The following is a 26546-nucleotide window of genomic DNA, read 5'->3' as shown; positions in this document are numbered from 1 at the left end:
TTCCATGGATTTTTTATTTTTATTTTTATTTGTATCCTATTACCAGATGTGCAAGGAATGGCATTTTGATCCATGCTACAGCATGAATGAACCTTGAAAACATTATGCTAAGTGACAGAAACCAGACACAAAAGACCACATGATGTATGATTCCATTTATACCAAATGTCCAGAATTAGGCAAATCTAAAGAGATCAAAGGAGATTAGTTTCAGGGACTAGAGGTGATGAGTGTACAGCTCTGTAATTGCACTAAAATACACTGAAGTGTACATTTTAAATGGATGAATTTTATAGTTTGTAAATTATACCCGATAAAATATATTAAATGTTAAAAAACAAATGCTCTGGCACCAAACTAGTCTTTCTCATTAACTTAATCAGAGGTCTGAAGAATTGCCAAGGGAGTCACTTCCTTGTTGTGTGATTCAATAACCAGTATCGGGAGGCGGGGCAAGATGGCAGACTGGTGAACTGTATGTTTTAGTTACTCCTCCAGGAAAGTAGGTAGAAAGCCAGGAACTGCATGGACTGGACACCACAGAGCAATCTGACTTTGGGCATACTTCATACAACACTCATGAAAACGTGGAACTGCTGAGATCAGCGAAATCTAAGCCCAATACAGAAAGCTTCAAAGACTTACTATTTGGGCAGGTCAAGTCAAGAGCAGAACTAGGAGAGCTCTGAGACAAAACGCAATAATCCAGTGGCTGAGAAAATTCACTAAACACCACAACTTCCCAAGAAAAGGGGGGTGTCCGCTCACAGACATCATCCTGGTGGACAGGAAACACTCCTGCCCATCGCCAGCCCCATAGCCCAGAACTGCCCCAGACAACCCAGTGTGACGGAAGTGCTTCAAATAACAGGCACACACCACAAAACTGGGTGTGGACATTAGCCTTCCCTGCAACCTCAGCTGATAGTCCCAGAGTTGGGAAGGTAGAGCAGTGTGAATTAACAAAGCCCCATTCAGCCATCATTTCAGCAGACTGGGAGCCTCCCTACACAGCCCAGCAGCCCAGAACTGCCCTGGGGGGACGGCACTCACCTGTGACATAGCACAGTCATCCCTCAACAGAGGACCCGGGGTGCACGGCCTGGAAGAGGGGCCCACTTGCAAGTCTCAGGAGCCATACGCCAATACCAAGGACTTGTGGGTCAGTGGCAGAGACAAACTGTGGCAGGACTGAACTGAAGGATTAGACTATTGCAGCAGCTTTAAAACTCTAGGATCACCAGGGAGATTTGATTGTTAGAGCCACCCCCCCCTCCCTGACTGCCCAGAAACACGCCCCATATACAGGGCAGGCAACACCAACTACACACGCAAGCTTGGTACACCAATTGGACCCCACAAGACTCACTCCCCCACTCACCAAAAAGGCTAAGCAGGGGAGAACTGGCTTGTGGAGAACAGGTGGCTCGTGGACGCCACCTGCTGGTTAGTTAGAGAAAGTGTACTCCACGAAGCTGTAGATCTGATAAATTAGAGATAAGGACTTCAATTGGTCTACAAATCCTAAAAGAACCCTATCAACTTCAGCAAATGCCACGAGGCCAAAAACAACAGAAAATTATAAAGCATATGAAAAAACCAGACGATATGGATAACCCAAGCCCAAGCACCCAAACCAAAAGACCAGAAGAGACGCAGCACCTAGAGCAGCTACTCAAAGAACTAAAGATGAACAATGAGACCATAGTACGGGAGATAAAGGAAATCAAGAAGACCCTAGAAGAGCATAAAGAAGACATTGCAAGACTAAATAAAAAAATGGATGATCTTATGGAAATTAAAGAAACTGTTGACCAAATTAAAAAGATTCTGGACACTCATAGTACAAGACTAGAGGAAGTTGAACAACGAATCAGTGACCTCGAAGATGACAGAATGGAAAATGAAAACATAAAAGAAAGAATGGGGAAAAAAATTGAAAAAATCGAAATGGACCTCAGGGATATGATAGATAATATGAAACGTCCAAATATAAGACTCATTGGTGTCCCAGAAGGGGAAGAAAAGGGTAAAGGTCTAGGAAGAGTATTCAAAGAAATTGTTGGGGAAAACTTCCCAAATCTTCTAAACAACATAAATACACAAATCATAAATGCTCAACGAACTCCAAATAGAATAAATCCAAATAAACCCACTCCGAGACATATACTGATCACACTATCAAACACAGAAGAGAAGGAGCAAGTTCTGAAAGCAGCAAGAGAAAAGCAATTCACCACATACAAAGGAAACAGCATAAGACTAAGTAGTGACTACTCAGCAGCCACCATGGACGCAAGAAGGCAGTGGCACGATATATTTAAAATTCTGAGTGAGAAAAATTTCCAGCCAAGAATACTTTATACAGCAAAGCTCTCCTTCAAATTTGAGGGAGAGCTTAAATTTTTCACAGACAAACAAATGCTGAGAGAATTTGCTAACAAGAGACCTGCCCTACTGGAGATACTCAGGGGAGCCCTACAGACAGAGAAACAAAGAAAGGACAGAGAGACTTGGAGAAAGGTTCAGTACTAAAGAGATTCGGTATGGGTACAATAAAGGATATTAATAGACAGAGGGGAAAAATATGACAAACATAAACCAAAGGATAAGATGGATGATTCAAGAAATGCCTTCACGGTTACAATGTTGAATGTAAATGGATTAAACTCCCCAATTAAAAGATATAGATTCGCAGAATGGATCAAAAAAAATGAACCATCAATATGTTGCATACAAGAGACTCATCTTAGACACAGGGACACAAAGAAACTGAAAGTGAAAGGATGGAAAAAAATATTTCATGCAAGCTACAGCCAAAAGAAAGCAGGTGTAGCAATATTAATCTCAGATAAAATAGACTTCAAATGCAGGGATGTTTTGAGAGACAAAGAAGGCCACTACGTACTAATAAAAGGGGCAATTCAGCAAGAAGAAATAACAATCGTAAATGTCTATGCACCCAATCAAGGTGCCACAAAATACATGAGAGAAACACTGGCAAAACTAAAGGAAGCAATTGATGTTTCCACAATAATTGTGGGAGACTTCAACACATCACTCTCTCCTATAGATAGATCAACCAGACAGAAGACCAATAAGGAAATTGAAAACCTAAACAATCTGATAAATGAATTAGATTTAACAGACATATACAGGACATTACATCCCAAATCACCAGGATACACATACTTTTCTAGTGCTCATGGAACTTTCTCCAGAATAGATCATATGCTGGGACATAAAACAAGCCTCAATAAATTTAAAAAGATTGAAATTATTCAAAGCACATTCTCTGACCACAATGGAATACAATTAGAAGTCAATAACCATCAGAGACTTAGAAAATTCACAAATACCTGGAGGTTAAACAACACACTCCTAAACAATCAGTGGGTTAAAGAAGAAATAGCAAGAGAAATTGCTAAATATATAGAGACGAATGAAAATGAGAACACAACATACCAAAACCTATGGGATGCAGCAAAAGCAGTGCTAAGGGGGAAATTTATAGCACTAAACGCATATATTAAAAAGGAAGAAAGAGCCAAAATCAAAGAACTAATGGATCAACTGAAGAAGCAAGAAAATGAACAGCAAACCAATCCTAAACCAAGTAGAAGAAAAGAAATAACAAGGATTAAAGCAGAAATAAATGACATAGAGAACAAAAAAACAATAGAGAGGATAAATATCACCAAAAGTTGGTTCTTTGAGAAGATCAACAAGATTGACAAGCCCCTAGCTAGACTGACAAAATCAAAAAGACAGAAGACCCATATAAACAAAATAATGAATGAAAAAGGTGACATAACTGCAGATCCTGAAGAAATTAAAAAAATTATAAGAGGATACTATGAACAACTGTATGGCAACAAACTGGATAATGTAGAGGAAATGGACAATTTCCTGGAAACATATGAACAACCTAGACTGACCAGAGAAGAAATAGAAGACCTCAACCAACCCATCACAAGGAAAGAGATCCAATCAGTCATCAAAAATCTTCCCACAAATAAATGCCCAGGGCCAGATGGCTTCACAGGGGAATTCTACCAAACTTTCCAGAAAGAACTGACACCAATCTTACTCAAACTCTTTCAAAACATTGAAGAAAATGGAACACTACCTAACTCATTTTATGAAGCTAACATCAATCTAATACCAAAACCAGGCAAAGATGTTACAAAAAAGGAAAACTACCGGCCAATCTCCCTAATGAATATAGATGCAAAAATCCTCAACAAAATACTTGCAAATCGAATCCAAAGACACATTAAAAAAATCATACACCATGACCAAGTGGGGTTTATTCCAGGCATGAAAGGATGGTTCAACATAAGAAAATCAATCAATGTATTACAACACATTAACAAGTCAAAAGGGAAAAATCAATTGATCATCTCAATAGATGCTGAAAAAGCATTTGACAAAATCCAACATCCGTTTTTGATAAAAACACTTCAAAAGGTAGGAATTGAGGGAAACTTCCTCAACATGATAAAGAGCATATATGAAAAACCCACAGCCAGCATAGTACTCAATGGTGAGAGACTGAAAGCCTTCCCTCTAAGATCAGGAACAAGACAAGGATGCCCGCTGTCACCACTGTTATTCAACACTGTGCTGGAAGTGCTAGCCAGGGCAATCCGGCAAGACAAAGAAATAAAAGGCATCCAAATTGGAAAAGAAGAAGTAAAACTGTCATTGTTTGCAGATGATATGATCTTATATCTAGAAAACCCTAAGAAATCGACGATACAGCTACTAGAGCTAATAAATTTAGCAAAGTAGCGGGATACAAGGTTAATGCACATAAGTCCGTAATGTTTCTATATGCTAGAAATGAACAAACTGAAGAGACACTCAGGAAAAAGATACCATTTTCAATAGCAACTAAAAAAATCAAGTACCTAGGAATAAACTTAACCAAAGATGTAAAAGACCTATACAAAGAAAACTACATAACTCTACTAAAAGAAATAGAAGGGGACCTTAAAAGATGGAAAAATATTCCATGTTCATGGATAGGAAGACTAAATGTCATTAAGATGTCAATTCCACCCAAACTCATCTACAGATTCAATGCAATCCCAATCAAAATTCCAACAACCTACTTTGCAGACTTGGAAAAGCTAGTTATTAAATTTATTTGGAAAGGGAAGATGCCTCGAATTGCTAAAGACACTCTAAAAAAGAAAAACGAAGTGGGAGGACTTACACTCCCTGACTTTGAAGCTTATTATAAAGCCACAGTTGCCAAAACAGCATGGTACTGGCACAAAGATAGACATATAGATCAATGGAATCGAATTGAGAATTCGGAGACAGACCCTCAGATCTATGGCCAACTGATCTTTGATAAGTCCCCCAAAGTCACTGAACTGAGTCATAATGGTCTTTTCAACAAATGGGGCTGGGAGAGTTGGATATCCATATCCAAAAGAATGCAAGAGGACCCCTACCTCACCCCCTACACAAAAATTAACTCAAAATGGACCAAAGATCTCAATATAAAAGAAAGTACCATAAAACTCCTAGAAGATAATGTAGGAAAACATCTTCAAGACCTTGTATTAGGCGGCCACTTCCTAGACTTTACACCCAAAGCACAAGCAACAAAAGAGAAAATAGATAAATGGGAACTCCTCAAGCTTAGAAGTTTCTGCACCTCAAAGGAATTTCTCAAGAAGGTAAAGAGGCAGCCAACTCAATGGGAAAAAATTTTTGGAAACCATGTATCTGACAAAAGACTGATATCTTGCATACATAAAGAAATCCTACAACTCAATGACAATAGTACAGTCGGCCCAATTATAAAATGGGCAAAAGATATGAAAAGACAGTTCTCTGAAGAGGAAATACAAATGGCCAAGAAACACATGAAAAAATGTTCAGCTTCACTAGCTATTAGAGAGATGCAAATTAAGACCACAATGAGATACCATCTAACACCGGTTAGAATGGCTGCCATTAAACAAACAGGAAACTACAAATGCTGGAGGGGATGTGGAGAAATTGGGACTCTTATTCACTGTTGGTGGGACTGTATAATGGTTCAGCCACTCTGGAAGTCAGTCTGGCAGTTCCTTAGAAAACTAGATATAGAGTTACCATTCGATCCAGCGATTGCACTTCTCGGTATATACCCGGAAGATCGGAAAGCAGTGACACGAACAGATATCTGCACACCGATGTTCATAGCAGCATTATTCACAATTGCCAAAAGATGGAAACAACCCAAATGTCCTTCAACAGATGAGTGGATAAATAAAATGTGGTATATACACACGATGGAATACTACGCAGCAGTAAGAAGGAACGATCTCGTGAAACATATGACAACATGGATGAACCTTGAAGACATAATGCTAAGCGAAATAAGCCAGGCACAAAAAGAGAAATATTATATGCTACCACTAATGTGAACTTTGAAAAATGTAAAACAAATGGCTTACAATGTAGAATTTAGGGGAACTAGCAATAGAGAGCAATTAAGGAAGGGGGAACAATAATCCAAGAAGAACAGATAAGCTATTTAACGTTCTGGGGATGCCCAGGAATGACTATGGTCTGTGAATTTCTGATGGATATAGTAGGAGCAAGTTCACAGAAATGTTGCTATATTAGGTAACTTTCTTGGGGTAAAGTAGGAACATGTTGGAAGTTAAGCAGTTATCTTAGGTTAGTTGTCTTTTTCTTACTCCCTTGTTATGGTCTCTTTGAAATCTTCTTTTATTGTATGTTTGTTTTCTTTTTAACTTTTTTTTCATACAGTTGATTTAAAAAAGAAGGGAAAGTTAAAAAAAAAAAAAACAAGGAAAAAAAAAAAGATGTAGTGCCCCCTTGAGGAGCCTGTGGAGAATGCAGGGGTATTCGCCTACCCCACCTCCATGGTTGCTAACATGACCACAGACATGGGGGACTGGTGGTTTGATGGGTTCAGCCCTCTACCACAGGTTTTACCATTGGGAAGACGGTTGCTGCAAAGGAGAGGCTAGGCCTCCCTATGGTTGTGCCTAAGAGCCTCCTCCCGAATGCCTCTTTGTTGCTCAGATGTGGCCCTGTCTCTCTAGCTAAGCCAACTTGAAAGGTGAAATCACTGCCCTCCCCCCCCTACGTGGGATCAGACACCCAGGGGAGTGAATCTCCCTGGCAACGTGGAATATGACTCCCGGGGAGGAATGTAGACCCGGCATCGTGGGACGGAGAACATCTTCTTGACCAAAAGGGGGATGTGAAAGGAAATGAAATAAGCTTCAGTGGCAGAGAGAATCCAAAAGGAGCCGAGAGGTCACTCTGGTGGGCACTCTTACGCACACTTTAGACAACCCTTTTTAGGTTCTAAAGAATTGGGGTAGCTGGTGGTGGATACCTGAAACTATCAAACTACAACCCAGAACCCATGAATCTCGAAGACAGTTGTATAAAAATGTAGCTTATGAGGGGTGACAAGGGGATTGGGAAAGCCATAAGGACCACACTCCACTTTGTCTAGTTTATGGATGGATGAGTAGAAAAATAGGGGAAGGAAACAAACAGACAAAGGTACCCAGTGTTCTTTTTTACTTCAATTGCTCTTTTTCACTCTAATTATTATTCTTGTTATTCTTGTGTGTGTGCTAATGAAGGTGTCAGGGATTGATTTGGGTGATGAATGTACAACTATGTAATGGTACTGTGAACAATCGAAAGTACGATTTGTTTTGTATGACTGCGTGGTATATTAATATATCTCAATAAAATTAATATTAAAAAAAAAAAAAAAAAAAAAAAAAAAGACATAATGCTGAGCAAAATAAGCCAGGCACAAAAAGAGAGATATTGTATGTTACCACTAATGTGAATTCTGTAAAAAATGCACAATGTTTTATACTGTAGAATGTAGGGGACCTAGAGATACCAGTTAGTGGAGGGGGAATGATAATCTAATAAGAACAGATTATGATTATGATTATGGTTTGTAAACTTTCTTGGATATAGTAAGATCATGTTGGAAGCAATAGAGTTATTTTAGGTTTTGTTTTTCTCTTATTCCTTTGTTTTCTTAGGGGTTGTTAATTTTCTTGGGGTATGGAAGGAACATGTTGGAAGCAATGTAGTTATTTTAGATTATTTGTTTTTCTTACTCCTCTGTTTGGACATGGTTTATTAATTTTCTTGGGGTATGGTAGGAACATATTGGAAGCAAAGTAGTTATTTTAGGTTATTTGTTTTCCTTAATCCATTGCTTTGTTTGAAATGTTGTGGGGTTTTTTTGGCTGTTGTTTGCCTGTTTGTTTTTAATTTTTTGATAAACAAAGTTAAAAAATTGAAAAAAAATCAGTAGAAAAATGGGAGTAAAAACTAAATGACAAATAGGGTGGGATGGGGGGATGGTTTGGGTATTCTCTTTTCACTTTTATTTTTTATTCTTATTCTGATTCTTTCTGATGTAAGGAAAATGTTCAGAAATAGATTGTGGTGATGAACGCATAACTATATGATCATACTGTGAACAGTTGATTGTATACCATGGATGACTGTATGGTTTGTGAATATATTTCAATAAAACTGAATTTAAAAAAAAAAAAAAATAACAAGTATCATCTAAGATAATTCTGTGTCTAACAAAAGCTATATACTCCACGCTTTAAACCGTGACTGCAGGATTTGGAGGAATACTTTGTCCTCGCCGAAGCAGACTTGTTCAGACGGTGGAATGTAAAGTCACCCCTGGGTGCACGGCTGCACGTGACTTGGGTTGCCTCCCACTGGGGATGATGGGAAGGTGGACAATGTTTGCAAGTGAGATGGATGGATGATGTCAGCTGAGGCATTTTGGAAAGTGTCTATATAGGAATCGGCCAGCACCACTCAGATGCCACGGATGAGAACGCTGAATCGAAGCATGGGAGTTGGATCCCACCCTGAGAAACGGTGGGGCCCAGAGATGCCAGCAGCTGAGCCAACCTGCCCCAGACATATCTCAGACCAAGGTACACTTTCTAGGAACTGCCCCTCCTCAAGACCATGCTACCCTCCCATTCTCATGGCTATGGTGGGAAAAAAAATTCTTATACTATCCAAACCCATTCCCTTGGCTACAGGCACCTGGTGATGGTGTGGGAAAATCCTCCCAAGGCATTTTGACTTGAAAAAGAGAGGTACCAGGCCAGTCTCTCTCCAGGAACTACAGCTAAATACAGCAAATACCGGAGCGAAAGGCAGCCCTGTCTTTACCATGCGGATACCAGTATCCTTTAATAAATTCCCCTTTTGTGCCGAAATTCATTTCACTTGGATTTCAGGTCCATGTAATCAAGAGTCCTAACTAATACCATTCACGTTTAAATTGTTTTCTGCTTAAATTCTAGAACATCAGCACTCCTGCAATACACAGTCTTAGTTCCACTTAACATTGCCCCTTTTCTGCAGTTAGATGAAATTGCCTTCTCTCAGCAAACGCTGTCTGTACCCCTCACCACCCCACCCCGTAATGAAGAAAGTTAATGCGATTCTTCTGGGCATAAGCTGTTTTAGAATTACAGGAAAGAAGGTAGATATCTGAGTTAAGCCTGAGGAGTTCAAAGATTGTCTGCCCCCCAGAAAAACAAATGATTTTGTAGTGTTTATGGCCGTTATTATAAATAAACATAATGCAATTTGATATAAACCTTTTCAAATCCCAAAGAAACAGAGCAATTTATCAAATGCCACGTTAAGAAGTTTTGCAAGATCCATTTTCCTTGTTTATTTTATTTTGGTTTTGGCATATTTAGTTCAGAAAACCTCAAGCATGCCATAGTTGTTGCTCCAAAGAATCAACTATTGGAATTCTTGAGAATTAAATTAACCAGGGGAATGGAGACAACAGAAATGTACTACTTCCTTGTATAACATATTCACTGAGTAAAATGGACAGCTCATCAGCCTAGATCAAGCTATCATCAAATCTCTAACCCATGCAGGCTGGTTCCTACAAACCTCTCTCCAGGTAAAGGAAATTCAACAATTCACTGTCCCTGGGGAAGCCAATGTATCACATTCAGATCTCAGAACAAAATAGTGAGATGGTATAGACTTGAGGATATTCTTAACTTAAAGCCAGAACTAAAACAAGCAGGGATCCTATGAAAAACATTTAAGTATTATACTCTCCTTACCATAATAACAAAGCAAGCTAGCCCAAAGCTATCTAGAGTCAGGGATGTCACTGTTATGTAGAGGAGATTGATCTCAATATTCATTACTGTATGGTCCATCAAATTTGCATTTCTCTATCATTTTCCCTTAATTCTACTTTGGTTGTATAAACACCATGTTGATTTCCATAAGTCAACAATGGCCAACAATTGAATTGTTACAATGAGAGCAGACTTAACCACACAGGCATGATAGCTTTCTCCCATACAGGCATTCATTTATACACACACACACACACACACACACACACATATATATTTTTTTTTAATGCATCTTACCTAATATCTGAGAGGTCACACTTGTTCCCAGCAATAGCCATCACGATGTTTTCTGGGCCATGTTCTTTCAGCTCTTTAACCCATTTCTTTAGGGTATGAAATGAATCCTAAATCAAAAGCATCCAATGAGTCATTACAAAGACCCATCACCATAACATTTCAGCCAAGTAGAAATACAAACCCAACACAACGAACTGAAGAAACAGATTTTCAGGAGACTCATTTACATGAACATGCCACCCTTTTCTTGGCAAAAAAAGTAACATTACCTGTCATATTTACATAGCCTATATAAGGCTCCTTTTCTAAAATTAAAACGATGATGTTAAATGAATAATATTAGTAATTTTCTTCTATAAATAACATTAATATAAAATAATACCTTGACTCCACATGAATAAGGATAAAAGGACTAAGAGAATTTACACGTTTACTTCAGGAAAGAAAAAAATATCATAAATATATGTGTGTGTGTGTGTGTGTGTGTGTCTGTACACATGCACTCTTTAGAATCCTGTTTTACTTTCACTCTTCACTCACCACCTTCTTCCAAGAATCGAGCCAAGAACAATGCATTTAGGAAGAAGTGGTCAGGAACTCATGAATGACAACAGTAATGGACCATTAAACCAAAGGTTTCATGCACAGAGTCAGCATTCCAAACTAAAAGGTAAATAATCCCATTTTCATGGATGGAAAAAAAATATCAGCAAACCACTGCAGTTATTTGTTGATGGCTATCCAAGAGCCTCAATTTGATAACCTAAAAATGTACTTATATTAATTATGTCTACACAAACACAGGCATATTGATTTATACACATGTAAGCATTGCCCTTGCATTTTAAGTGGCATGACTGAAGCACTGATAGGAAATAAGTACTCTATAATTATAAAATATGCGGAACATAAAAATAATTTTGCTTTTCTTAAAAAGCTGACATTCTTGAGAAGAATAGCAGCAGATGTGTCCTTGGCCCTACAAATGGATAGTCAACATTAAAAATGAATAAATGATCACGGCTGTTTATTTCATTTCACAGATAAATCTGAGATGCTTTGTTACATATAGGTGAAGTGAATGCACTCTAGTGTTCCTGTCTCCAACCAGCATACTAGGAAACCTCATGCCAGGATACCTGGGAGTCAGGTTGCTGCAAGGGGCTTCCTAATGCACAGAATCACCATAAATGACACCTTACTTCTAACAACAACACTCTTACCTGTTTGGTAATGTCATACACTATGACAGCTGCCGCGGAGCCTCGATAGTACATGGGAGCCAAAGAATGAAACTGTCGAGAAACAATGAACAGCTTTAGGCATAGGTGAACATATTTTATGCGATCCTAAATCAAATATAAATATTTATCCCCCATCATCCCTATTGAACCCCGAAATTCCCACTAGAATTCTCCCAGAGTTCATATTAAATAATGACTTTCCTCCTGGACTGCACATATGCTTACGGTTTGTAGCCATAAAATCTACTCTTGGGCAAAGGCCAAAAAGAAATTTTATTTTAAATGTTGCCATCCTGTGGATTTTCATTTCTCTGCTCCCATCACTGACATCACTTATGTAATATGAGTGACCCAGGGCACTCTCCCGAGAATCATACAGCAGCCAGAAAAGGATGTATGCCAAGGGTAGGGAACTAGGATGCTGGCAAAGATCCCAAGCCCCCTGTACAGTGTTAATGGGGAACACAGCCACAAGGGCAGCCCCAGTACCACCCGCCCAGGGCTGGATGGTGGCCAGCTCTCCAACCACAGCACTCCCACCTAGTCCACAAATGGTGAGATGTTAGATGGGTTCCATCCCAACAGGCTAACAGAGCATCATCATCTAGAATCAATTATCCCCTAAGAGATCATTATTTTTTGAGAATACACACACACACACACACACACACACACACACACACACATGTATATTTTGGAAAAAGGGTTCAGTCTAAATTTGAATCCTTTATTTTTTAATTAAAAAGTATCTTAGAGGGGTTTTGAAAGCCAGTAAGAATAAGATAATCAGCTCAGTAGGAAAAATGGGCAACGGATAAATCACAGATAAATCATAGAGGAAGAAATATAACTTGCCAATAGACATCATAAAGTATGTTTAATTGTAACAAAAGAAATGGAAAGAAAAACAATGGGGAGGTCATATTAAAAATTAAAAAGACTTTTAATACCCGGTGGGAGGGGGGCACTCATGCACTGCATGGGAATCTTTCAAACCGCTGCTGGTGATATATACCAAAAGATGAAGCATGTGTATCTTCTGACCCAGCAGCTGCTCCTGTAGGAATGTACTGTATCACACACACACACATGCACACACACAGGGATACCCATCCCTAGGTTGGATGGGGAGCAAAAATTTGAAAGCAACCTAAAGGCCCATCATAAGGAATTCATGGTACATGTATATAATGGAATATTCCACAGCCATTAAAATGATGATGAGGATTTTTACTGGTAAGGGAAGGTGTCTCTGACATACTATTAAATGAAAAAATAGTCTTAAAGCAGCATATGGAGCAAAATATAATCTCGGGTAAAATGTTTGTGTGTGCAGATATAATGTTCCACAAAATGTTAATGGTGGGAACAGGGAGGAAAGGAAGGGAGATCCTGAAGCTCCTCCAGCAAATAACAGAACCATAAGTCATTCGCTTTCATTTCCTACAAAACACTAATCATTGACTAAACACTTGCCAAATGGAGACAGTTTCAATCTGGACTCCTGAAGCCCATCGGTCCCCAGGGTTCCCTCTGCTGGCACAGAAGGTGGCTCGGGGACACTCAGAGCAGTGAGGCAGGGAAAGAGGCTGCCCTGCCGTCTGCCCACGGCCCCTCCTGGAAGACAGAGTACCCTGGAGCCTATGTGGTTTTCAAAAAAGGACAGGGCAGGATGAAACTCAGGACGGGCCGTGGAATTCCACAGCCAAGCCACGCAATGGGAGAACATGCCAGGGGCTGGGCTCCAGCTGCTGGGGCTGCTTTCCTCTGCCCAGCAACCAGGTGCCCTCCATGGAGCAAGGACCAAGAGGACATTTCCAGGTGAGCATTTGCTGGAGGAAAGCGCCCCATTTACCTCGCAAGCCTTTCCATATTCCCTGACTGCCCAGCACTCTGGGCTGTCTTCTAATTACAAGGCATCAACAGATGTATTTCAGTCCACCCTCTGGAAATGCGGTCCTCACATGCAGAAATCAAAATCAGAATTCCTGCCCAAAGGGAGGAAATGGCCTGCTGTGCTAAGGGTGAAGTGTCTTTTTAGTCCAGCTGTAAAAATGTCCATCTTTACAAAATAGCCTCATGTAAGAGTGGTTCAAGTAAATACACAAAGTAGGAGAGTCAGGACAAAATCTGTTTTTCAAAAGTGAAGATACTTGTGGATTGAGCACAAGGAGTAGCAAAATGTGGACATCTTCTAAGACAGCGTTCTTTTTCAGTTCTACGGCCATAAATGGAGTCCAAATGGCCACCAGTGTGCAGGTTCCATGAATTATTGAAAAATCTTTGTATACAGTCCATTACTCGGTGTTTCCTTCCTCCAAATGGAATCACTTTGAAATAAATCTGTTGATGATGCCACTTAAAGACCTTATTGCCAGGAACTTGGGGGTTTTTAATGAGTTAAAAATTCACATCTCTGTTCCAAAACCCGATAATGCATTGACCAAAGGATAATTTTTGTGGAGGACAAAAAGATAAATCACTTCTAGCTGACAATGTATATACTTTTTCGCATACAAATATGAATCAAAAGCACCACAATCAGCCTTAATACTCAACATGACATAATTCGATTACTGTGGGGAATTAAAACTGATGAAGCACTCACATAAAAGATTCTTCTAGAAATATAGCTCATAATCACAGGAGATTGATAAAACTAATTTTTAAAAGTCTCACCTTGAAAGGTTATTTGAAAATTAGCACAACAGATGCCAATACAAAATCCCTTCTTCCCTCACTGTGCAAGAAAATATCCGGAAGGCCAAGCTAAAGGAACATGCCCAGATAATTCTCAGTTGTCATTTAATTATTTAGAAGAAGCACGGGGAATTATGAAAAGCTAATTTATCCCTCAAACACACACAAAAATGGCTGGAGTGTGTGTATGTTAGAGCATGTATGTGTTTTTTAATTGTGTCATGTCTACTTGGCAAGAGGGAAGGGATGGCCTTCTTTAAGCACATAAAGCTTCTTAGACTTCTCAGCTTTCATAGATGGATGCTATCCCTGCCTGCACCTCCAGCTGCTGGCAAAAGGATAAGAGGGCATAACATTTCCAGAAAGCAACTGGACTCTGTATGTCAAGAGTCTTTGGCTGTCGACCCAGCATAGTGGGATTGAGAAAATCTCTTGACCAAAAGGGGGAAGCGAAATGAAACAAAATAAGGTTCCAATGGCTGAGAGATCGCAAATGGAGTCAAGAGGTCACTCTGGAGGGCATTCTTAATGTGCTATATACAGACATCCCTTTTTAGGTTTTAGTGTACTGGAATAGCTAGAATGAAATACCTGAAATTGTCAAACTACAACCCAATAGCCTTGATTCTTGAAGACGATTGCATAACTATGTAGCTTATATGGTTGTGACAGTGTGATTGTGAAAACTCTGTGGCTCACACTACCTTTATCCAGTGTACAGATGGATGAGTAGAAAAATGGGGACAAAAACTAAATGAAAAATAGGGTGGGATGGGGAGATGGAATGCTTTGGGTGTTCTTTTTTATTTTTATTTTTTTCTTGCTTTTATTCTTTTTGGAGTAAGGAAAGTCTTCAAAAATTGATTGGGGTGATGAATGCACAACCATATGATGGTACTGTGAACAGTTGATTGTATGCTGTGGATGATTGTATGGTATGTGTATATATCTCAATAAAACTGAATTTTTTAAAAAAAGAGTCTTTGGCTAAACAATTCCACTTCTTACGGGAACAATCAGAGACGGTCAAGGAGAGACCACAATTCATTCCAGAATTATTGGTCATACTTAAAAGTTGGAAATAACCTCAAAGTCTAACAACCAGGAAATGGACACAGACATTGTGGTTTAGTCATATAATGGGATACTGGGCAGAAATTATATGTGAGCTTTTGGGAAAAACATCAAATGGCACATGAGGTAAGATGGCATCGCAGGACATTTGCTCAGAGCTCTTCTGCAGAACCCTAGGACCTCGAGGCACTTTTTGGAAAAAAGGATTTTTGGCCAAATAAGTTTGATGAACACTGCATAGGATGATGCTCTGCTGGACGTCTATAAACTGTTATTACTACATTTCTATAGTAAAGAAACGTATTTACTTTAACTCAGAATTTCCCTTTTTTTTTTTTTTTTTTTTTTAACTTTTCCCAAGTAATATCTATTAACATCTAGGGACATAGTGTGCAAAGAACCCAACTTAGAGCATAGTATGAAGACAGCTAGACTCCAGAGAGTTGAGAGATCGGTGTGTCTGGCTCTTCCCAGCTTTCATATTTGGTAAAATGGGAAATCAAGGCAGGGAACGGGGGGTGGCATGGCCAAGGTTTACCCAGCCCTGTGATTCCACGACAACATCACAGTCAACGTAAGGCAGGTTTCAGGATGGATCCCACTCACTCACCCTGCTCTCAAGTGTGCTCAGAGCCCCATTTGGAACCCAAACCTCCCTTCTACCCACCCTAAACTGTCCTGAAGCACAGTGGAAAGTACCATTGTAGGAAATTTCCCAACCCAGACCACCCAGTCTGTGCTCTAAGCAAAATTCCTTAAAGGCAGGTTTGTGGCATCATAAGTTCCACAGCAACCAACTTCTGCACGTCAAGAATCAGCGGTGGAGGAAAATAAATGGAGTTTCCAAACACATGGGGCTCCAGCTGAGCTCTGCTTCTCCAGAAGAGGATTATCCATGCCAGAATTCTGTGTCAGGGCCTGGAACCTGCAGGGACTGGTGGCACGCAAGGGCTTTCCGAGGACGATGTGTCCCTGGTGACTTGTTCCACAGGGCTGTGAGCTGAGCATAAATCTGCTTCTGGTGCCAGAGCACAATCAGAAATTCTCCCTCCCACAGAACCCCGAGGCCACGGAGGGCCAAGGGCAGAAGCCAAGCATGTCCAGTTGTCCATTAGGAGTCAAACAAAGAAGGAAGTGGTGAAAGAAAATTCCTAACATTTCCAGCATTCTCAGCCAGCAAACACTGAATGGAAAAATTCATCACTGAATGTTCTTTCCCTGCCATTCAAAAGAACTTTTCTGATTTTCTCTTAGACCTTGTCTCTCTACAGAAAAGCAGAGGGCCTATTTAATAAGCTTACTCAGATATCCTAAAACCCAGTAACAAAGAGGTAAATCTGCATAGAAAAAGGATCGGAAGACTCTACACCAAAATATTAACGATGAAATAACCATCTGAAAAATGATCTCACAGGCAGATCACCACTTTAAAAAATATATTCCCAATTTATTCCCAAAAAACTTGAAGATGGTACATTAATTTGTCAATGAGAAGGGGTTATCACTTCACATTTTCTTCCTTTCTTTTTTGTTAATACGCCAATTAAAATCAAAGAATTCCATCAGCTTTCAGGGATCAAAGGGTTGAAGAGGAAGTATGAAGAGGTATCTGGTTTTAGAGGTAAAGTGGTATCTGCTTGACTCCTTTTCTAAAGAGATGCTGTGCAAATCCTCTTCAGTACAAAATAATAAACATACATTCAAACATCTTTCCCCAAAGAAGGAGTTGGGTGTGAGAACATGGATTAGTGCTTTTTAAAAGACAAGGAAATGAACTGGAATATTCTGATCTCTAGAATAATATATATAACAGAAGGCAAGGTTTGAGAATGCATTGGGAATGACTTTCTCCTCAGTTCATCTACCACCCATGAAATCACCCAATTGCAGGGACTCATATGCCAGGCCATGGTGACAAGCAAATCGGGTTTCCTCCGAGTGCAAGAATTACTCCTCGCCCCACCCCTTGTTTTTATCTTTTCTCATCCCACATATCCACTGTTTTGTGCCATGACACTGGCCACGAAGGGTGCTTGTGGGCTCCCCAACCTGCTCTGCTCAATCCTGAGCTTATCTCCTATGGAACATCCCATCTTCAACATCAGATACACGGCAGGACAGGATACAGCAGACGTCACCCAGGCTCTGTACAGATCAGGGGACGCTGGGCCAGGGCCTGACTCAGGCTCCCTGGGCCACCATCCCTCTGCGCTCGCTCCTGGACAGGGTACCCAGCGTTCCACAGTCTCTCCATGGCAGACACTGTGGTCTCTCTGTAGTAAGACTATGTCTGGCCAGCCCAGGAACCATGACATGCTGTATTAGCCATGGTTTTCCAGAGAAACAGAGCCTGCAGAATCTACCTATCCATCCATACATGTATGTATGCATGAGTGTAAAATTATGAGATTTGTTACTGGAATTGGCTCACACAACATGGGGGGTGGGCAAGTCCATAGGGCAGCCCTCAAGTTGGGAACTGATTTTGTTTTTGATGAATTCCTCAGAAGAAGCAGGCTGGCTGAAATAGACAAAGAAATTCTTCTTTCTGACTGCTGAAATCCTCAGTTCTCCCTTTCAGGCCTTCAACTGATTAGATGAGACTTCCTCATTGCTGAAAGCAATCTCCTTTGTTGATTGTAGATGCAATCAGTCATAGATGCAATCAACTGATTAATGATTTGAATCCTCAAAATACCCTCACAGTAACAATCAGGCCAGTCAGTGCTTGCTTGATCAAACAACCAGATGCCATCACCCAGCCAAGGTGACACACGAACTTAATTAACCCTCATACACGCCCTCATTGTTCTGTGCCTTTGTCCACCATATGTGGCTAGTCCTCCTACCAGTGCCAGCCAGCACCATGCCTCACAGCCCACAGAACCAGCTGGATGTCACCTCCTTAGCAATTTCCCACCTGTCCCGCAGTGGAATTTGTCCTCCTTGACTGGCTGTCTTGCAAGTTCCCATTAGAGCATTTAGAGACAGGAGTAGCCTCCAGTTGGCCACACTGACGCCAGAGGGAGCCGGTTTCAACTGCATGATTATGCATATTTATTTACACCTACCACAGAATTTCTTTATTTCAAACCATTTATTGTGGAAATTTTCAAACAGATATAAATCAGGAGAGCATGGTATAATGAACCTCCTCGCTTCATACTGGTGACCAACACAGCTCACCAAGTCTGCCTTCTCCTCACTATCCACCCTGCTCCCACAACTGGAGTGTTTTGAAACAAATACTTGAGATCATATTATGCTAACTGTAAGTCAGACTGTTTTTTTCTTAAGATGTAAGTCAAAGTCAAACTGTGTTATTTCCCTGTTCAAGCCCTTCTATGTTACTTGGTACAAAATCCAAACTCTGGGCGGTTGCGAGCCCGCAGACCCCTCGCTGCCCCATGAAAACGCAGTCACCCTGAGCCTCAGAGCCCCATGTGTGCTCTCCCTCAGCCTGGGCCTCTCCCACCGCACACCCACAGGCTTCCTCCTCTCTGCATTTGCACCTTCTCCCCACTGGCAGTTCCTCCAAGGACCCTTCCCCAAAGCCCCAACTGGGCCAGAGCAGGGGCTCAACCAATATTTAATGGCCAAACCAACTGTCAAGGCAGGGAGAGTATGTGGAATTGTCCCCACTGTGCAGATGAGAAGACTGAGGCTCAGGATGGCCATTGCAAGACACTCAGCCCTTAAATGGTAGAACCAGGCCTGGAACATTGGTCTTCTGATTCCAGATTCCATGCTATGTCCACTCCCAAATGCTTCTCTGAAATGAAAGCCTGCAAACGCTGATGTAAGTAAGACGCAGGCTTACATTAAATTTATTCACTCATTTGACACATAACCACTCAGCATGCAGCATGTGGCAGGAGTCATTCTAAGCAACAGGGAACAGCATAGAAGGCAGAACGATGGCACCCCAAAGATGTCCAGATCCTGATGCCCAGCACCTGTGAAGACGTTAGGTTACCTGGCTCAGGAAATTGAGGCGGCACATGGAATTGCCCGTCGGCTGATCTTAAAAGAAGAGGAGATTATTCTGGATTTTCCAGGTGGGCCCAATGTAATCACAAGGGTCCTTAGAAGAGGAAGAGGGAGGCAGAAGAGAGCCTGAGAAACGGTGGCACAAGAAGGACCCAGCCAGCTGTGGAGGAAGGGGCCACAGCCCAGGAACACAGGTGGCTTATAGAAGCTGGAAAACCAATATTTAATGACCAAACCACCTGCAGGGAGAGTAAGTGGAATTGCCCCTACTGTGCAGATGAGAAGACTGAGGTGGCTTCCCCTCTAGAGCCTCCAGAAAGGAGCACGGCCCGCAGATGTTCTGATTTCAGCCCAATGAGACCCACTGCAGACTTCTGAGCTCCAGGACTGAAAGAGGGCAAATCTGTGTTGCTTTAAGCCACTAAATTTGTTACCACAGCAAAGGGAATCGAAAAGAGGGAAGGAAGAAAATTAACATGGTCCCTGCCGGCCAGAGGTGCACGTTCCTCTTGGAGGAAAACGAGTGGTCAGGATGTCTTCAGAGGGGCAGCTCGGGATACAGAACATCGTGAAGCAGCAAGGCGACTGTCCTAAAGAGAGTTCAGCTGCCCCCTTTTTAGACACATCCTCAGTTCACCTCTGGAGCATGGCCTCTGTGACTAAACAAAGTCCACGGGCCTGGTTTCCTATTCAAGAGTGGCACTCATAGGCTTCAGAACTTCACAAGCCCTTTCCATTACCTTTTAACTAGATTTAGGAAGGAAGCCACAGTGAGTTCTCTCATAAAAGAAAAGAGAGAAACGAAACTTGATTAAGGGTTTAGACTCTTAACAAAACTTCAACTGTAGGCCCCTGGACTCTTCTGTCTCCGGCACGGCTGCCGGCGAGGTTTGCCATGACTTCTGAGAGTTGGCAGGATGGAAAACTGGCACCAGCCCAAGAAGCAATGATGAGCCCTCATAATTAGAAGCATCCTGGGCTGAAATAGGCACTCACCAATGCCATTGCTCGGTTCGCAAAAAGCCATTGTCTAGAGGGTCCTCCATTCCCCGCTGAACACGTGGAGGGGGGGAGCAGATAAGTGAACACAGAACTTGGAGGAAACCAAGGAGGAAGAGAGAGAGAGAGTGGTGGTCTCTTCTGACAGTGAGCAAATACGGAGGAGGCAGGGGCCTGGAATCTAGTTTTAAGCAAGAGAAGTTCATCCTTGCTCTTCAAAATCAGCTCCCTGGGGGAGATTCTCTCCGCTGCCCAGCTGTGCCTACCCCCCACTCCCCAGATCCTTCACTCTCAGCTCTCCCCTTCCACTGCTGATGACATGCTCATCCCGAGGACTTCATTCATACACGGACACCCCTGGCCCTCTCTCCCCTTCCTGTCACTGGCATCTGACACCTGGGGGCAAGTCTACACCTGAACGTCACCTCTACGCCAAAGCCAACAATCCAAGGCATCACCCATATGAGCCAAACAGCGGCTCCCAGCTCCACCCCTGCCCAATACCTTGGCTCACAGCTGCCCATTTTGAAATACGACAGAGCTGTCACAATTGATAATGACACTGCTGAGCCAGGAAGGTGATCCATGCTGACAGTATTAGTTAGGGTTCTCTAGGGAAACACAATCAATAAGAGATATCTATGAATATAAGATTTTATAAAAGTGTCTCATGCAACTGTGGAGATGCACGAGTCCACATTCCATAGGGCAGGCAGCAAACTGGCAACTCCAATGAAGGTGTTCAATGAACTCCTCAGGAAATGCTTCACTGGCTCGCCCAAGTAGAAGTGAAGGTCCTCTCTCTTTCTTCCTTAAAAGTCTTCAACTGATTGGATTAAATCCAGCTGATTGAATTCTCTCATTGTGAAAGACATGCCCTTCATTGATGCAATCAGTCACAGCTGCAGTCAATTGACTGATGATTTAATAAACCAGCCTTTTGGTTTATTAACCAGCCACAAATGTCCCTGTAGTAACATTAGGCCAGTGTTGCTTGACCATCACCTGGCCAAGTTGACACATGAACGTAACCATCATACTGACTCCACATGTAGAGGACAGGAACGTTGCGTTGGAGACCCTCCCAGACCTCGCTTTTCTTTTGGCTTCTTCTGGTTTGCATCCTTTTACTATAATAAAATGATAATTGTAAGTAAAATATATGTATGTATACAGAATTGAACCTCTGCAACTGACACACTCTTGGCACAAGGTGCTTCCTGAGGCTTCGGCAAGAACCTCTCTCTGACAGCTTCTAAACCATGACGGCTTGGCCTGGCCCTGCCCATCACTGTGCATCTCATTTTTAACAGCACAAACTGTACCTTCAAGTTCCTGATCTGCCATCCTGCCCCATGATCCTCATGCCATTTTCCCATTTGGGAGGTGTTCCGGTTTGCTAATGCTGCCAGAATATAAAATTCCAGAAAATGGATTGGCTTTTATAGAGGGGATTTATTTGGTTACAAAGTTACAGCCTGAAGGCCATAAAGTGTCCAAGGTAAGGCATCAACAATAGGGCTCCTTCACTGGAGAAAGGCCATTGGTGTCGGGAAAACGTCTGTTAGCTTGGAAAGCACGTGGCTGGTGTCTGCTGATCCCAGGTTGCATTTGGTGTTCTCCGAAATGTCAGTGTCAGCTTTCAACGGCCATCTTCAAAATGTCTGTCTCAGCTGCAGCAGTGAGCTCCTTCTGTCTGAGCACTTATAGGGCTCCAGTGATTTAATTAAGACCCATGCTAAATGGGTGGGGCCACACCTCCATAGAAATAATCTAATCAAAGTTATCACCCACAGTTGGGTGGGTCACATCTCCACGGAAACAACCTAATACAAAGATCCCGACCTAACCAACACTAATACATCCACCCCCACAAGATTGTATTAAAGAATATGGCATTTTGGGAGACATAATATATCCAAACCGGCACAGGAGGGTTATCAGAGGGACGGAGGGAGGGGACATTTCCTGTATCAGGATCTCAGTTTGAAAGCATCATGCTCCTGGGAAAGGGAGGGGAAAGACGGAGGACATGTGTTACTCTCCACCTCCCACCCAAAGGACTAGCTTAGAGATTTCGATGACAACAGGTCTCTCACAGGCTGCTGAGGAAGGTGCAGTAGGGCGAGGCGATTTCTCTCCAACCACAGACGGAAGCAGGTTCTGAGAATGTGCCATGTGTTACAGGCGTTTGTAGCTGCTGCTACCAGCAGAGGTGAAAGGACAGAGCAGCTCATTCCAGGCTGGAAAGAGTCCCCGTTCTTCAAGACCTTCAGGAGGTAAAAGTGTCCCCTGACTTTAGCAAATGCCTATGAACAGAGAGCCACTTTCTTGACCATAAATTCTGGGACCCTAAAAGCAAAAAGGAAAGAGGGCAAAAGAAGTTTCTCCTAACGCCTGTAAAGGCTGAAGTTGACCTTGGACATGTTCTGGCTTTGTCTCCCTGGCTTTCTCAAGAACCCAGTGGAACCCACATTTCTACCACAGCTTTGTGGGGCTGCATCCTCACGTTGCCAGCTCATGTTCTCCAATCACCAGACATTCCCGGTTACTGTAGGTTGGTGGCCACTTTCAAAATTAACCCAAAGTAGGTGAACGGGCAGAGTGGCTAAAGAGCACATGGTGCCCACACTCATTACTGCCACCTGTCACACTGTCAGCTTCTGGGGGGCACCGATATGCCTTCTTCTCCTTTGGGTACCCGGGGTTCAGGAAAAACTTTTGGCAGAAGAACAAATAAAGATTAAACAACCCTGGGTGATGCATATGTTTATTACATTCTTTTCTGTGCTTTTCTGGAATGCTTGAAATATTTCACAATTGGAAAAAAAAAAAGTTTCTACATTACCCAGGGGAAATGGCTGTAATCCTTTTGAATTACTGGGTTTCAGAATATCATCACCTTATTACCTTTATCACTATGTATTAAGATAATAAAGTCTGGTCCTGGGTTAGATAATATTCCTGAAAAAAAGCAATCAACTGAAAATAGTACTATCTTGAAGTTAGATTCCTTCAAAAAGACACTTATTTTGTCAAATATAATAAATGTCAAGTCTAATAATTTTGAGTCTAACAATCTCGAAAAAGATCAAACAATCTTGAAAAAGAACAAAATTGGAAGACTCACAATTTCTGATTTCAAAGCTTGCTGCGAAGCTACGGTGATTAAAACAGTGTAGTGTCAGCATAAGAACAGACATATAGACCAATGAATAGAAGCAAGAGTTCACAGTGAGATACAACTTCATGCTCACTAGGATGGCTATAATAAAAAAGACAGACAATAACAAGTGTTGGCAGAGATGCAGAGAATTTGGAACCTTCATATGTTACTGGTGGGAATGTAACATGATGCAGCCACTTTGGAAAAGAGTTTGGCAGTTCCATAAAACGCTAAACATAGAGATACCATCTGACCCATCAATTCCACTCTTAGATATATGCCCAAGAAATACAAAACAAACAACCACATAAAACTTATACACATATTACTCGTAATACTCAAACCATTATTCATAATAGCCAAAAAGTGGAAAGAATCCCAAAGTCCGTCAACTGATGAATGGCTTATTAAAATCTGGTATATCCATGTAATGGTCTATACAGTCATGAAAAGGAATGAACTACTGATCTATGCTATGACACAGGTTAAACCTGAAAACATTATGCTAAGTGAAAGAAGTCAGACATGAAAAAACAAACATTATATGACTCCATTTATACAAAATGTCCAGCATAGCAAATCTATAGACAGAAAGCAGCTTAAGACTGGGGGACTAGCTAGCAGGGAAAAGGGAGTGGCAGCTGATGGGTAAGGGATTACTTTTTGGGGTGATGAAAATGTTCCAAAATTGATTGTAGCAGTGGTTGCACAAATCTGAATATACTAGCACCCAGTAGTGGTATATTTTACATGGGTGGATTGTATGGTGTGTGAATTATATCACAATAGAGCTGTTTGAAAAAAAAAGGACGTAGGTAATATGGACAAAGGCATGTATCAGTTAATGAGATTTCCGACCATTAAAACTCCAGGATGGATTAACTAGAAAGGAGGAAAGTGTGGCTCAGCTACTTTAGAGGTGAGCCAGGGAATACAGATGGAAAGTTCACGAGACTGGAATTCTGCATGAGTCTAGAATGGGGAAGAAGATGCATGGAGAATATTCCTGCAAGGAAAAATGAAAGAGAATTCCACAACCACAGCTACTTTCACTGGGGTCTTTTTTTTTCAATTTTATTTAATTCAATTTAATTCACATACCATACAATCATCCATGGTGTACAATCAGTTGTTCACAGTACCATTATATAGTTGTGCATTTATCACCACAATCAATTTTTGACATTTGATAATCTGATTATTTTAAGTGTTTTGGCATAGGTCTATTAGGATCTACTCTGTTTGGTGTATGCTGCGCTTCGTGGATCTGTAATTTTATGTCTTTCATAAGAGATGGGAAATTTTCGGTGATTATTTCCTCCATTATTGTTTCTGCCCCTTTTCCCTTCTCTTATCCTTCTGGGACACCCATGACATGTACATTCATGTGCTTCATGTTGTCATTCAGTTCCCTGAGATGCTATTCATATTTTTCCATTCTTTTCCTTATCCGTTCTTCTGTGTGTAGGATTTCAGATCTCCCGGTCTCCAGTTCATGAATCCTTTCTTCTGCCTTTTCAAATCTGCTGTTGTATGTCTCCATTGTGTTTTTCATCTCTTGAATTGTGCCTTTCATTCCCATAAATTCTGCCAATTGTTTTTTCAAACTTTCGAGTTCTACCTTATGCTCGCCCAATGTTTTCTTTATGTCCTTCTTCCCTCAACTAATTGATTTGATTTTTGGATTGATTTAGGAGATTTGTTTGATTAATGATTTGTTGTTTCAATTCCTGTATCTCAGTTGAAGTGTAGGTCTGTTCCTTTGACTGGGCTGTATCTTTGTTTTTCCTAATGTGACTTGTAATTTTTTGTTGCCTAGGCATCTGGTTTCCTTGATTACTCCAATCAGATTTTCCCAGACCAGATTGTCCCAAGTCTCAGGAGGAAGGTGTAATCAGTATCAAGTCTCCCTTAGGACCAGGTTATCAGACTTTCCTGTGAGGCTTCTAGACTCCGTGCTTCTCCTATCCTGCCAGCGGTGGCACTTGTCAGGCCACAGCTCCCCACTGTGTAAAGACGTGTGGTCCCTATAATTCACAGTGGACCCTGACCTGGCAAGGGGCCGAGGTTGTCAGAAGCCAAGCTTAAGTTTTTTCTGGTTTGTTTCCCCATGCCCCTCCCCCCAGGCCTTGGGGCCTGAATTCTCTGAGGGAGGACAGCCACTAGAGCTGCACCCCAGCCCCCTTTTCTTAGGGAAGATACACCCTTTAGGGAGTTATCTTCTACACTTGAATTCCTCCTTTGTCTCTCTGACTCTGTTAATCCACCCTTGCCTGGATCAGAGCTGACAACTGAAAATGCCTGAGGCTTTCTCTAGTGAGCTTCTTAGAATGAGAGGAAAAAAAAAAAAAGGAAAAAGAGCAAAAGCCCCTTTTCAGAGCCAGTCCCCAGAACCCCAGTTTCACTGGTCAACCAGAGTTGATATCCTGTTCTCTGTGCCCCTTTTCTTGGGACACAGCCATTTTCCAGTATTCTGAGCTCAGGTGTCTCCAAAAGCCTCTGTTTTTATTTATTTATAAGGTTTTTTTTTTTTTTTTTCCATCAGCCCTGCTCCTCTCTGCAACAAGGAACCTCAGATTCCTTTCCTATTTGTTCTGGGTTTATCTGTGTTTGTAGCTTGTATTCAGTAGCTCAAATTTGTTAATTAAAACCACAACTGGAGCTTGGTTGAGTTACTTTCCCTCACTTCAGGTAACAGCTTCTTTTTTCCACAGATAAGTGTTACAACTCAGCCTGCCATACCAGTGGGGGAGGGGCACCAGCTCCACAGTTTGGGGAGCTTTACTTACAGTTTATGCTGCAATCTCAGCCATTCCACCCATTCCAGGCTGGTGTAGAATTTGTGTCCAGTCAAAGATGTCCCCCAACATTTGTTCCAGACTATATACTAGTTGTTCTTGGCTATTTACT

The 26546-nt window shown here is 41.5% G+C and overlaps 1 protein-coding gene across 1 annotated transcript in view; it reads right to left on the bottom strand.

Annotated features, from left to right (window-relative positions):
- RAB31 (RAB31, member RAS oncogene family) overlaps positions 1 to 26546 on the bottom strand; it is a 148908-nt gene that overhangs the window by 52199 nt on the left and 70163 nt on the right. The window contains exons 4-5 of the mRNA XM_037806252.1: positions 11687 to 11758; positions 10464 to 10570 (exon numbers count right to left, since the gene is read on the bottom strand). Of these exons, the coding sequence (XP_037662180.1) occupies positions 10464 to 10570; positions 11687 to 11758 (179 nt within the window). The remainder of the gene's footprint in view (positions 1 to 10463; positions 10571 to 11686; positions 11759 to 26546) is intronic.

Source organism: Choloepus didactylus, chromosome 16 (assembly GCF_015220235.1).
Source record: "Choloepus didactylus isolate mChoDid1 chromosome 16, mChoDid1.pri, whole genome shotgun sequence".
Classification (NCBI taxonomy): Eukaryota; Metazoa; Chordata; class Mammalia; order Pilosa; family Megalonychidae; genus Choloepus; species Choloepus didactylus.
The sequence above is the reverse complement of the archived record's forward strand: the minus strand, read 5'-3'. Positions and strand labels throughout refer to the sequence as shown.